The sequence below is a fragment of the Tauraco erythrolophus genome, chromosome 8, assembly GCF_009769465.1.
Source record: "Tauraco erythrolophus isolate bTauEry1 chromosome 8, bTauEry1.pri, whole genome shotgun sequence".
Lineage (NCBI taxonomy): Eukaryota > Metazoa > Chordata > Aves > Musophagiformes > Musophagidae > Tauraco > Tauraco erythrolophus.
In genome coordinates, this window is record NC_141472.1 from 36,768,228 (window position 1) to 36,783,099 (window position 14,872).

At 37.3% G+C, this 14,872-nt stretch overlaps 1 protein-coding gene across 2 annotated transcripts in view; it reads right to left on the minus strand.

Annotated features, from left to right (window-relative positions):
* The window catches only part of NCKAP5 (NCK associated protein 5), a 374,281-nt gene that overhangs the window by 117,907 nt on the left and 241,502 nt on the right, over nucleotides 1-14,872 (minus strand). For both annotated transcript variants that reach the window (XM_086615799.1, XM_086615797.1), the window contains exon 6: nucleotides 9,366-9,515. In XM_086615799.1, the coding sequence (XP_086471925.1) occupies nucleotides 9,366-9,515 (150 nt within the window). The remainder of the gene's footprint in view (nucleotides 1-9,365; nucleotides 9,516-14,872) is intronic.

Consider the following 14,872-nt stretch of genomic DNA (forward strand, 5'->3'; position numbering starts at 1 on the left):
CCCACCTTCACATGTCCAGATTTGATAGCCAAATACACTAACACTATTCTCAAACATGAGGAAATGTTGCTGTTATCTTATTCCAAGCTGCTGTTCAAGAGCAGCATCAATGATTAATTAATTGGCCTAAAGGGAAAATGCAGAGAAAGGAACAAAAATAAATGTATGAAATACTACGCAACGTAATATATACCCAGGATCGATCACGTTACTGCTCTGTCAGACTGGCCTGCAATTGTGAAATATTCCTGCTTGGCAGAGGTCACTAGCAGGGCAAATCAGTTGCTTAAAAACATGAGGAGTTCTCATCTCTTATTTCTATTCAGTTTCTCTGTGAAAAACACAGTTTTCGCCTAATACTAGCACATTGTTTTTTACAATGAACTAAGAATACCTGCTATTACCCATCTAATTGGGTAAAATTTTGAATAAGTACCCTGAGGACACTGTGGACAAAATTTGATAAAAAGAATACAAAGAAGACCACCACTGGAATAGAAAAAAAAATAAAATATTCTGTCACACCATGAGGAGCCAAGAGGAAGACACATGCTGTTTCCTTAGCACTGAAGTGATGCCAACACTACACCAAGCAGCTCTGTGAAGATCCACTAAAGCTGGCTCAGGTTGCTAATGCATTGTTCTACTGGGGCTAATACCCTGGTTTTCAAAAAGAGGTAGTTTCAAAACTATGCCATGCAGGTACACTGCTTCTGCTACCTGAACTATCTTGCATGACAGGGCACTATATAAAAGCACTACATTGTTTATAAAGCTTGTACATGGCCCCTTTCTTTGTTTCACTCATCCTTCCTCAATTTAATCGAATTAATGAATGTATGTACATTACAGATATCTCTGCATGGCACTGAGGAGACACTACAACGTCTAACAAAATTGGGTTTGGGATGATACAGATCAGATCAAAGGTTACTGAAAGAACATCCATTGCTTATTTAAGAAAAAGAATATTAGAACTGTCATTATTGGTAATAGCAGTTAAAGTATAATGTCATCAAATGCAATATAGGACTGAAGGAAACTATCAAGGAAGAGGCAACAGGTTTTTCTCTGGCACATGTCTAAGGTCTAAAGAAGCAAACTCCACAAGGTTTAAAAGAAGAAAAAGAAGGAGCTATTAGGAGGCAAGTAAGGAGAAACTTTAGCTGTTTCAGCCATATGACCTCTTAACTGAAAAGCCTGCCTCTGCTCACTTCCAGCTTACCATAAACTGTTAAGAGAAATGCTAAGCAAGTATTTCAGCAGAAGAAATGCAGAAAAGAAGATTTTAGCTTCTTCTGTCTAAATGCACAACAGTCTCATATTAAGTGCAACCCTCAGAACCATTTCTTCAGCTGACTTCAAACTTGCTGCAATATCTTTAGAGCGGACTTTGTCTAGCAAAATAACCAATTTGCAAGTACTCTTTTTCTTACAGTTTACCAAAAAGCTGAATGACAAACCTAGATCTTACGTGCTTCCTCTTTTTAAAATAACTTTTTCCTAAAGAACTTCAACATTAAGACCCAGAGCATTTAAAAGCAGAAGGATTATTCTGGAGAAACAGACCATTTCACTGATCGAAGACAATGAGGAAACCTGCAGGCTTATGAAAGGGGAACAGCTGCAATTACTAATGGAGTGTTTCTCTTCTCCTAAATAATTTCCAAGTCTTGGCCTTGAATGAGCACATACTAACCAGAAGAGGAATAGGAAAACGCATGAACCACAAAGATGAGTGAGCACTGTCACCACATGTGATGGAAGGCCACCACCGCTATTCCTGAGGGAAAGGAAGAAACTCTGCCCTCTAGATGGCATTACGCGCCTGTATATCCCAGACACAACTGGCGAGCCGGGCCAGGCGATCCCGTCATTTCTCCACCTGCACAGGAAACATGGGCACGTACGTCAAAAAGATCAGACGGCAGTTCTTGGTCGCAACGGGAAGGTGACAGCTGAACTCTGTTAAACGGCAGAACAGAGGCTGTCCTGGGGCAGAGACTCCGTTGAAGTTGTCTGACGTGGGAAGCAGGAGGAAAGGTGCTCGGCTTGAGGTGAAACAGGAATGGAGGATCTCGCTGATCCCACACGGGGAAAGGCAACTTACAACTGGCAGGGATGGGCGATACGTGAAAACATATAATTTAAAAATCGGGGAAAAAAGAAGACTGTCCTTATGGAAAAACAACTTCTACTTGGCACTTAACAGTACTGCAGATCTTAACCAGAGAAATGTACGTTAAAACATGTATGGATGCATGTAGGTATACATGTCCATGCATATAAGGTTATGTTGTACAAATGTATAGCTGTTTCAACAATACACTGAAAAGAAATAATTAGTGAGTAATCAGGTATCTACAGAACCATCAGTGAAAATCAGACATGTGTAATGGACCACAGTCAGACTATTTTACAGTTATCTGTTCTCTTTATATACTTATAACTAATCTTAAAATCTGTGCGTGTCACCATGACAGATTAAGCAGACTTAAAAATAATCGTTTGAGTATTTTCTGCTGTGCACTATTAAAGTGGCTGCATAATAAAGCCAGTGAATATTGAATTTCATGAGTATGTTAATCATATAGATTTCACATGTGTAGTTAAACATATGGCCAACACAGAAGCCAAGACCCTCATACACTAGAAGTCAGCACAGCTACAGTAATTCTAGCGATATGAGTGTAACTACACCTGCCCAGAATCCCAGCTATAATCTCCAATTCTGTATTTCTACAAGATGAACAAAAGGGAAATCACTATTGAATTAAGAAAAACTGCATCATCATGCAGACCTTGTTACTGTTTCATCATTTTCCAAGGCCAGTAAAGAGAAATGAAATGAGAGAAACTATTTTGCTATGTAAGAGCTGTAAGGGATTCAGCTCTAGCAGCTTAAGTAAATTAATTGGGATTTCCTACGCAGCCAGTGGAGAACGTCCATAGAATACTGGGATTTTCTTAATAATTGAGTTTGACATGAACTGCACCTATTTATTTAGTTTATGAACTATACAAGTCTCATTACTGTCAGCCAAACTGCACGCATTAGTATGTAAATTAAAAATATAAGGCGTGATTCTACAATCTCTGTCACACAGAATATTTCCTCTGAAAGAAGCACCACTGTGAGCAATGAGAAGGCTCACGGAAAGTGCTCGTGGAGAACCAGGCCTGGAGCGCAAACTTGATAGAAACTACTTAAAAAAAACTACTGAGTCTCACTGTCTGAAATGACAGATGTGTTGGAATAAACAGTCACCTAGATCTATAACACAGTATTGGAAAATCTCATTTCATTCAGCAGGGAGAGTGAATTTTCAATTGTACCACATGCCTGATTGCTAAAAAAGGTAAGTTACATTATCTGCTGATTACGTGCAAGAAGGCACTATATGTGGAGAGAAGGGCACTGGAAAACTATCATTATTTAAATTGTAAAAGTCAGACTGAAATATCGGATTCCTTCACTGCAACCTAGAAAGGACTCTTTGCAGAACATGGTTAACATTTATTTCAATAGAGAAAATCTGACAGCTTTAATAAAACCAAGACGATTTTCCTTGACTTCTGTGACTTACTTTTTCTTCACTGACTACACCTATTTCTCAGACCTTCTGGCACCAAATCGTTATTCTTGTAGCCATGTTCAATACTTTGAAGTATTTAAAGAGCATTTGTTATGTCAGTCAAGGAAGTATCACAGAGCTTTGTGATACTGCGATACAAACCATATCTGTGGTACATAACCATAAGAAAAGAGCCATTGTACTGGAATTCAGAGTATCATAAAAACCCCTGGATTTATAAAAATAAATAAATAAAAATAATGTAAAACAAAAACCACCAGCACCCCACTCAAAATAAAGTTATCTTCTCAATCCACTCACAGGAAATGTGCACCCTTCTCATCTTTCTTTTACATCTTTTTTATAGTTCATTGATAGCGTGTCTGTCTTCCTCTGCAGGGTAGTAAAAACATAGTATTGGAAATACTTGACATTCTTCCCCATTTGTTTAATGGTGGTGATACAAGGAAAATTACCCCTCTAATATATTTGAACATCTAGCTTATTGTCCTGAGTGAGTTTTCTCCCCAAGCTCAATTTATTAAAGCAAAACACATCTTTCTAGGATGAACTGCAAAGGGGAAGAGGGCAAAATTCTATAATTAAAATGACAGTGGTTTCATGACTCTTCCCTAGCAGATACTGCCTCTACTGCAGCTTAGTTTACTGAAACTTTCATTGAGTCTCACTCACCCGCAAGCAATGAGATTTTCACACACGAGTTAGGCTTTTCATTTGATAACCTCAAGGTTACAATTTAATGCTACCCCAGTGGCTCTCCTATTTGGTGAAAAACGCAAGGTTGTGAGCAGCCTTCCATCAGTATTTTTTGAGGCCAATGGTACTCGCGCCCATTGCAGAACTTCTAGGATGGAAGGGAGACACCCAGCAAACCAGAGGAACCGCTTCCTTGTTGACAATGTTTATTTCAATTTCAATGTAAATATCGCTGTTTTAGCAAAGTGTTAGTTGTGCGTCATCACAGGCTAAGGTGGGCAAATCTCAAGCAAATAAACAAAACTCATGAATTCCCCATAACAAGGTGATGGTACACTCTGCTCATCTAATGGCGGGGAGCGGAACAGGACCATGCACGGTCAGATGAGGTATGCTTATATTGCCATGAAACACAACAGGTGCTAGCAAAAATATGATGCCCTACCCTAAACACAGGCACCACTCATCCCATAACAGATGGACATCTTGTCATAAGACAAGCATCGTGCACCATATGACGCAATGTACATGACGACTCCTCCTGCCATACGGATCAACTTACAAGCCTCACAGGAGGGAGCATGCCTGCACTCTGCCTATGTGAAGGACTTCCTTCCAGTGACTTTTGGGAGGAAGGGCTGTGGACTCTTCAGAAATGCAGGTAAGAAGTCAGTTCTGTGCCTCCCTTCATAGCAGAACTAACACAGAGAGAGGGCTGGAGCGAGCAGGGGCAATTCACATTCTTTTTTCCTGCAGAGTGGATATAGGATCTATAGTTTAAATGTTCCTTATATGTGGTAACTCAGCATCTAAGAGCTGGACATATCTAGACACGAACTCTTAACTCTGCCTCTTCTGTAATCTGTTTTCCTCTTTTTTTTTTCATGAGTAAAACATGTTACCCTACCAGACTACACCAGGGCATTATGGCCCTCTCCTCCGAGTTGTTTCCAGTTTCACATCTTTGAGTTGAAGTATACGAATACATTCAGATGGACGAAGCCAGAGGAAACCAGCCAGCTTCCCAAGCTATTTGACTGCATGCCACATTCTAGCTCTTTACCTGTCTATAGATGTGGTACCAAGGCACAAATAGATGAAACAGACTGTGCAGAACGCAGGAAATCTGCAGCTGAGATGGGAACTAAATCCAGTCTTCTTGAGTCCTCATCCAACATCTACTCACACTCTCCTTTCTTTTTCAGGAATTGAGAGGGCATGCAGCGTATGAAAGGATATAACACCACCAAAATTGTGTATCTTTCAGAATCCCTTTTTTACTGGCAAAACCGAGCATCGTCCAAAACAATCTCCATTAAGTACTCTTCGGTCATTTAGTTTGGAGCAATTTCAGTCAACATACTTTCTTCATAATCAACCAAAAGCAAATACTTTCTAAGAAAGCTGCACTACTGCAGTTGCACAGAAGGAAGTCCGGAAGAGCTGGAATATTTCATACAGTTAGACATAGGTGATTCATATCGAATTATCCTCACTGCATAAATGTCTGTGCAAATGACAGACTTTAATAAGCCTTCAAAGCTGACGCAGTATTTATCACTGATTAAATTTTTAAAATCAAAGTAACTATGGCTTTTACAGACATGTTTAGATTAAGACTGACACTAACTCAGTATATCAGTTTAATTCACTTGCAGTTATGCAGGTGCTCGGGCAGCCTCTATTTCAGTCATTTAAGGCTAAATTGAGGCAGAGAGCCCACAGCTCCATATTGGATAACGAAGCTCTGAAACAGTCTTAAGGCCTTTACAGAAACTGTTTTTCAAATATAGAATATTCTCAAAGCTTTCCTCTGTGCATTGTGACTATGTAAACTGGTCTTGCTGGAAACAAGAAATAGTACACAATCTTGCAATGAGGGTCCATATAATAGCTAACATACCCAGGAGGGCAAATTAAGGTTTCGTGAAAAATTTCCAACTTATATGCATATGACTTTGGAAACATAACATTATTGTTCTACTGTAATTATGTATATACTTATGTATACCTGAAATTGCTGTATGGGAGTTGATGCATGTCCAGAGTAAATTATATTTTTTGCACATTTCTGGCTACCATTTAAAAAAAAAAAAATCACAATTCTTCAGGTGATAAAAAAATGAAATTCCACCAAGGAGTTGATATGTTATTCACCATACTTCATTAGTATTTCATTATTTACAGCACTCCAAATACACAGAAAAGTTATCAGAGAGGTTTTTTTTTGCTTTGTAAGAGTTAGAAGGCATTTGATCATAACTGCTGAAGTAAATTAAGTGGCATTTCAAGAGCAGTCAACTAAAAACGCTGAAGGCACAAAGGAGTTTTGATATCCAGGAAATCACAATTAATTCCAACTACATAAAATGGGATACAAGATAGTATGAACCATTTGTTATTTGTCATCTCTTTCATTTGATTAGAAACATATGATATTTATCAGTCAGTAGAGTGGAAACAGAATTTGCTGTAAATGATAAAGGATGTAAAAAGATTATAGGTAAAAGGAGGAACAGGAAAAAATATATATGTATTTCTTATCAAAGTATATGATAGCTTTCACTTGGGCTGACTACAAAGACGCTTTATTATACTGATTTGTATTGTTCAGTGAGAAAATTTCTAGGTTAAACGAAAGTTAATAAAACCTAACTTACTTTTACTAGGTTCTGTTTATAGGCAGTCTTCAGATTCTACAGTGCACAGATGGAGGACCAACTTTAGTAAGTACTTTATTAGCCTTGTTGATTTTATTAATGGTGTATGGTACAGTAACATCTAATCATGTAAAGTAAGATTAAAGATTCTGACACCAACAGCACAGGAACTAACAAACAGTAATTTTTCGTTCCTTTCTATATAGACTAATAAAATATTTAGAATAATTATTCTGCAAATAGTAAAGGATCAGAACTGCTAATTGCATATAACTTTAAAAAGGCATGTCTCTTAATAAACTGTAGAGTCTTTGACATTACAGTTTATATTCTTCAAGAGAAAAATCAAGTGCAAGAATATATAACATTAAACAACACACAGTTATCAACACTTTGTTTTAATTATCTTAGATCACCATTAATGTTGGCCCTGCAGTTCATCTTTCTACTTTGATAGCTCCTTAGGCTATTTATGTAGATTAATTCCTGAAGCGCTGGCACTCACTGCTATGTGTTTTTGAGCAAGCCACAGCACAAAACTGACATCAGTGAGGAGACCTATTCACTGAGCTTCCAGAACTAGATTCTGTCTGTCCATAATGTTACGTTACATATCTGGGCAATTTGCCACAACTAATAAAGGTTGTGACACTATTGAACAACTTCCTATCAACCAAGGACATAAAGAACTGCAGCTGTCATGCAGACTGATTAAGAATAAGGCAAAGCAAACACAAATCATGCATGTATGGAAATAAAAGACCACAAGGAACCTAAAGTCATTCTCCATCAAAAGATAAAGCAAGACTATAGGCAACTGTACGTATCAGGGTTTTATGGGCCTTAAAAATTTAGTATCATGTGTTGTTTTTTTCCCAGGGCAAATTACAGTTAATTAATATTAAAAGTGTTTATTTTACAAACAGTCTAGGATTTTAAAAGAAGAAAAATCACAGAGCTTGTCTATATCTTTCAGATTTCAGACTTTGTATTTACATCCAAACATGATTATAACTGTTCATGTTTTACTTTTAACAAGGTCCTCAAGAACAAAAATCCAGAGTCTTCATTTGATCAGAGTACAACTCAAAATAAAAATTATGATACAAAAGAGCCTTGACACATAACCAAAAATGTATAGGCCCAGTGATGAAGTTTTTGTTTACTGAGACCCTACATAGACAAAATGCCACTAAGATTGTTCTAAAGCATTCATTTATCCATACATATAACTAACACTACATAGATACTTGAACAGAAGAGAATGGAGAAAACAATTGAAAAATTAAAAATATGCCTTTATACTAGTTCAAAATTATATTAAAATATGCATCGTATTTTTTTTAATACACATTGAAACCCGTGCTTCTGTCAAGGAGCACAAAATAAGTCTTACCTGCACCTTGTCCATGGTTGCCTAAAAAAACTTTAAAACTTTTCCTCTAGTTAGGAATTACCACAAGGTGCACTATTTTGCACATTCTAATTTTCCAGAAACGCACTCAAAATGTAGAGTCTGCAGTTCTCCATGTGTTCTACAAGCAAATAGATTTTCTACAATCTAGCAGCAAAAAGGCCTGAGCTCTCCCAAGAAAACAGTCCAGCAATTAAAAGTTAAACAATAAACTACAATGAAGCAACACTGGTTTTATGACAGTTGTTAAACCACCTGTATTAGTCTTACAATATTAATAATTGAAACAAAACCAGTAAAAACAATTTTTCTCATTAAATGGTCACGATTGAATTAAAATAATGTATGGAGTTCTTTTTAAAGATATCTGATGCTCTACATTAGAGAGGGATCCTATCGGTGGTTCTAAGACTAAGCTTCTTGTTCATCTTTGGCAAATGAATCATAAAAAAAATACCCCATAACACAACTACAAATGAACTGTGTAATATTAGATTTTTACTAATACTAACTCTAGTATTAGTATTATACTAACTAATACTAGATTTTTACTAACACAGTGTGATTCAGCGGCAATAAACGGATGAGACAGGAGGCAGGGTGGATCATCTAGTTCCAATCCCTCTGCCATGGGCAGGGACACCTTCTACTACAACAGGTTGCTAAAAGCCTCATCCAACCTGGCCTTGAACACTTCCAGGGATGGGGTATCTACAACTTCTCTGGTCAACCTGTTCCAGTGCCTCACCACCTTCTGAGTGAAAAATTTCTTCCTTCTATCTAATTGAAATCTTCCCCCTTTCAGTTTAAAGCCATTGCCCCTTGTCCTGTCACTACATGCCCCTGTAGTCCCCCTCCAGCTTTCTTTAAGCACTGAAAGGCTGCTCTAAGGTTTCCTCGAAGCCTCGAAGCCTTCTCTTCCCCAGGCTGAACAATCTGAACTCTCTCAGTCTGTCTTCATAGGCTGTCTTTTATGTGTGAAACTGTTGTACTTCTTACCTCCAGAGCTTTCAAACGCTCCAATAGCAATTTTGTCTTTTCTTTTTCCTCTTCAGTACTGCTGCTTTCACTTCTTGAATCTTCATCTGCTGGTGTGTGAATTTTTTCCATGCCTTCTTTACATTTCCTACTGTCTTCTGACAGCTTTTCCTGAAATTATTTTAAAAAATGTCATTACTCACAGGTGGAAATGAAGTTAACTTCATTTATGCAAATATCTCCCAATCTCCCTTGTATATGAATGAAAAAAAGACAGAACAAGTTGCTAGTTACATGATTACAGTACTAAGAGTCATGAAGGGTCTATGAAACATGCTGCTATGCCAATTCTGCAAAAGTGTATGCACAACTTAACTGCTACATCTACTTAAGATTTGCAAAAAGTGGAGCTTATCTTCTTTTTAATAAAATAACTTGCATTTTCTTTAAAAGTTGCGTACTAGCTTTCACTGGAAGCATTTTGCCATTGAGATATAATTCATTTACTGAGGAAAAGCTAACGTATGTTCATGCCTAATGTATTTCACCTTTCTTCATCTAGAGCTAATATTTGAATTACTAAATAACGGGCTGAGAACCAAGCTACCACCTGAATACTGATTTAAGATCCACACTAATACATAACTGGAGAGAATCAAACTGAGAACAAAATTTTCAGAAGCTCCCCGGTCTATTACAAGTCAGTCAGATTGCGTTATTATTAGCTGCTGCTGCTGAGTGGACTGTGGCTGCTGAGTTTTACAAGAGGTCTATAAAAATCATAAGATTGAACAGAGAATCCCACTAACTCCATTAATTTTGTGTCCAAGTTCTGTGTTGAGAAAGAGAATGAGATAGAGCAAGCAAAACATCAAGACTATGTAAAATACTGCCTAAAACAACAAGGCAAGTATAAGGGGAAAAAAGAGAACTACACAGATGCATGAAGTGAATTGTCATCTGAGTGCAACACAAAGAGGACAGGCTCTACCTTGTAAACCATGTTGTCTAGCTAAATAAACAGATGCAGTGTGACAACTAATGAGAAGATTAAGAATGGAAAATGTGACATAAATAAACATTAAATAATGGGTATCAACACAAATCTAGAGAAGTCCTTTGATGAGCATTTAGTTTTCTTTGTGTGCCTTTTTGATAATCCTTATCTACAAAGGCACGTGCTTTCATGATGTTTGGGTTAGTCTATAAGTGAGATGTATTTCCCATAACTACTATAGAACACAAACTCTAAGCATAAAAATATGTATTTTCATGAAGAACTGATTCAGCTTGAGTAACTGTGCAAATATAACTCTTTGAGAGTTAACAGCAAGATATTATCTTAATTAAAACCCATAAACACAACTGAATTAAAAATCAGCACTGTGAATCACATTTCTAACAATGTCTTTTAAATATTAACTAGCTTAGAAATTGACTATTACTATGTTAAAACTTTAATCAAGAATCAATTTTATAAGCTATGGGCTTAATCACTGAATACTCCTACACAAACCATGAGGCACAGATCTCATTCTGAGCCTCAAAACATAGACAATCAAAGAGCCATTCCATCAGGTTTCCAGCATTAGTGCCATCCTGATCACAAAGGAACCATAAATATAGTAGTTGGGTTTTTTATTTTCTTGCTTACTGCTCACTGGTGTAACAATCAAGCACCTGTAAAAGAGCCATTAAACCATTTTCCCCTCATGTTGCCCTGACAAGTGCATTGACATAAAACACATAGGTGAACTCAGGAAAAAAAAAAAAAAGACAAAGTTATCTCTTTGATGTAATTCAAACACAAACAATCATTTTTAGAACAGGAAGTGACATGAATTAAAGTGGCTAACAAATGGAAGAAAATATAAACATCTGCAGAGCGACGCCTTTCTTGCTCAAACTTGAGGGCAGCAAGGTCAAAGAACAGGTAGAAGAAAGCTTAGGTTGTGACACTGCATCACAGAAAGAGGAGTAACGCAACTTCTCACACGGTAAATCCAGTCACCCAAAGAAGTAACCCATTCATCTTCAAATTACAAAATATGATGAACTTTGCACACTGGTGGCATAATCAAGAATACACATCCTGTTTTACTATGATGTGCACTAGAATACCTTAAGATACTTAATACTGTTACTTTACTGTTACCTCTGCTTGAGTATTAATTGCAGCCCACATATTTTCAAAACTAGTTTATTACCGAGTAATAATAGATGAGTTTCAGTGTTTCAGGCATGGGCTAAAAAGGTCCCTGATATGTCACCAACCCTACCTGGAAAAGCTGCAGCATAGAGGAAAACATCACTAACTTTACAAACTGTGCTTAGGCATACAATTTGCTGAGGGTGCTGCCCTGTCACTTTAGCCATTTCTACCTGGGTGATATGCAGTAAGGGTAGAATGGAAAATCCACACTCAAGAAAGCAAAGAAAACAGGAGCTTCTTAAAGACCCTTTGTGCTTAAAGTCAAGTCAAGTAAGAGGGAGGACAACGAAGGTTTTTGGAACAACAGAATCCTCTTAAGAGTGAAAAATCTGCTAATATCAAAGGCAGTTGCCTGCTGGGGGGAGACAGGAAGGGGTAGAGAGACATTTGCAAGAGGAAATGTGTTATCTCCTGCATGATGTTGATCAAATCCTACAGAAGGCTTTGGAGTGAGCAGGCTGAAGGCAGCTAGAGCAGCTTATTCCTTTTTTTCCCTAGATTCCTAAATTCTTGTGTTACATGAACTAAAGACCATATTTTGAACCTTCTAACCAGTCTCTGTTGTATGCCTCACGTATTGCACAATTAAAGGCAGGCTGGGTTTTCAAGCTGAATAACAAAACATGCTCCAGGTCAGAAGTCCAGCAAAGGCAGAGTAAGTGCTATCCTGCTGATCAATGCAGTTTCGTTTCTGTGGAAAGGTAACAGATAGAAATGGTGCTCTGGAAGTAAGCTGGACAGGTTAAAAAAAAAAAAAAAAAAAGGTAAAAAAAGCAACAACCTAGCTCTTGGTCTCTCCAGACCAATAAGAGTTTAAAACACACGCCTGTATCACGAAAGGATGCAAACACAGCAGCCTGATGAAAATTTTACAGTAAAGGCTCATCTACATCTCTAATGATCTGTGTCAACAAAGAGACAATAAAAATATTAACTATTCGAATTTTACTAAAAGGAAACTAGGATTATGCTGCTCGCTGTAGACCTGTTCCCACAGAAATGAATGAGAAAGTTACAATCAAGTCTCACATTGTGTAAGCTTCTCAAACTGGTTTAAATTCTCATTGCTTTTCTGAAATCAACAGTATTTTGCAAATCTAAAATGACATCCTGCCCTGACTGTTATTTTTAAGTATTCAGTTTGTTCTATAAATCAAACAATCAGTACACTCATGATGAACCCTTTGATCAAACACTATAGGCCCTATAGCCAATAGAAAACAACAGATGAAAACAGACCCTGTGGTCTGGAAATGGTAAGTTTTCTAGAATCAATGAGAAGATATAAATCACTGAAGACGTTGATCTATGGAGCCGTAAAATGCAGTGACCTGACTGAGACTCATCAGAAAGCTGGTTTTTAGTTAGATGAAGTAGGAAGGAGCAGTATAATACTCCTCCTTTCCACTAGGAAATAAAAGTAAAAACAGCAAATTAAAAGAGCAGGAAATCCACCTGAAATTCCAAATGGTAATTTACTGGAATTTGTAGAATATAAAGAAATATGTAGAATATAAAGCCAATCTTCTTTCCTCCCACCTTTCAGAAACAAGAAAGTGTTTTCACTGTTTGTTTAGGAACAAAAGAAGTAACCACAGTGATAGAAAAGATCATATGGAAGCTTTCAAAACATGAGAGACCAAATTGCCTATTTCAGAAATGACCTCCTCCTTCATCCCAAGAAAGGTGAAAGGCAGACCCTCTGGACACAGCGTTAGTCATTGGGACGCCTTTCCTCTAAGACTCATCACCTCTTCAAGGGACAGACAAGTGTCAAAGGGACACTTAGCCAGCTTTTTTTTAACCATTATTATTTCAGAAATTATTGTACTTTTAAAGTTTTATAGGCAGTATCATCAGTTATCTGTTCTTTGCCCTTTCTTCTTTCTTAAGATGCTTTCTAGGAATTACATGCACACAGAAAAAAAAAGAATTGGAAAAAAATGAACTCATAAAATAGTTCAATTTGTAACCATGAAATTTCAGATCAAGAAGAGTAAATGCCAGATGACACAAAGGAAAAAACGTAGCTAGAGAAAAACTATTCCAGATTTTCTTTTTTACAGTGAAAACCATGATTAGGCACTAATAGGAATAAGGGCTCTTCTCTGGTAGTAACGACAAATACATGATATGAAATGATCATATAGTTCCCCGGGTAACTCATGTTCCAATTTCTCCTAATTTGAGATTTTACAATGCAGGAACTACCTGCCCAAGGAGGAAGCCTTTAAGAAAACAGAAATCTTTAATACTGTTAATGAGCAGATGGGTTTCCAGGGGAGGAAGCCAAACAGAACCAGCAGCAGCACAGCCCCTGCTACAGTTCTCAACAATGGGAAACGTAAGGTCCTGCACCAGGGGAGGAATGACCTCGTGCACCAGTAAAGGCTGGGAGCCAACTGCATAGGAAAGTACGTGGTACAGGGATGAGAGAAGACGCAGCCAGACTCTTCTTGGAAGTGGCACAATGAAAAGACCAGATACAATGGACACAGCTTGAAACATGAGAAATTGCAATTAGATATTAGGAAAACCTTTTTTTTTTTCTCTTTTTTTTTTTTTCTCCCATGAGGGTCGTCATATGGTCACTGGAACAGGTTACCTTGGGAGATTCCTGAATCACAGAGATATTGCAACGTTCACTGGAAAAGTGGCTATAAAAATACAACATAGCATAATCTAACGCTGCTGTTACTCGATCTGGACTCTACGGTACTGATTATGAACAGCAATCTTTCACAAGGACACGTGACAAAATTCTGCTTGAACCAAACAAGAATTAAAAAAAGATCAAGATCTTTGAAATGCTGATTTTCCCAATGAGCACTGGATGACATGAATTGCTTGTCTGGAAACTGATAAGTAATAATTAGAAACGACATCTTTGCTTACAGAAGCTAAAGATCATTTTCATGTGATAAACACAACTCCTCCAGAGAAGTGTGTCAGATGCAATGTGGTAAAGATCCCTTAGAGACAAATGATCTCTATATCAAATTGCGGTGTCAGATTGTGATGCCTGAGTGGGGTTGTTTTTTCTGAATTCCTTTTAATTCTTCAGCTTTTGAAATTTATTAGAGATAATGGTCTTATAATGGTTACAAATGCAAATTCTTCTGAGCCTCATGCCTGCAATTTTCCAAAACCACACTTTAATCACACGTTTAACCCAAGAATAAAATATAGGTAGGATATATAATTAAATAGTGCTTATGATTGCTCATAACCACTTATTTGAGAAAAAAAGCTCAAAATGATTCACAATGTAGTTATTAACAGATTGTATACAGAGGCAATAGTAACAGGCATCCAA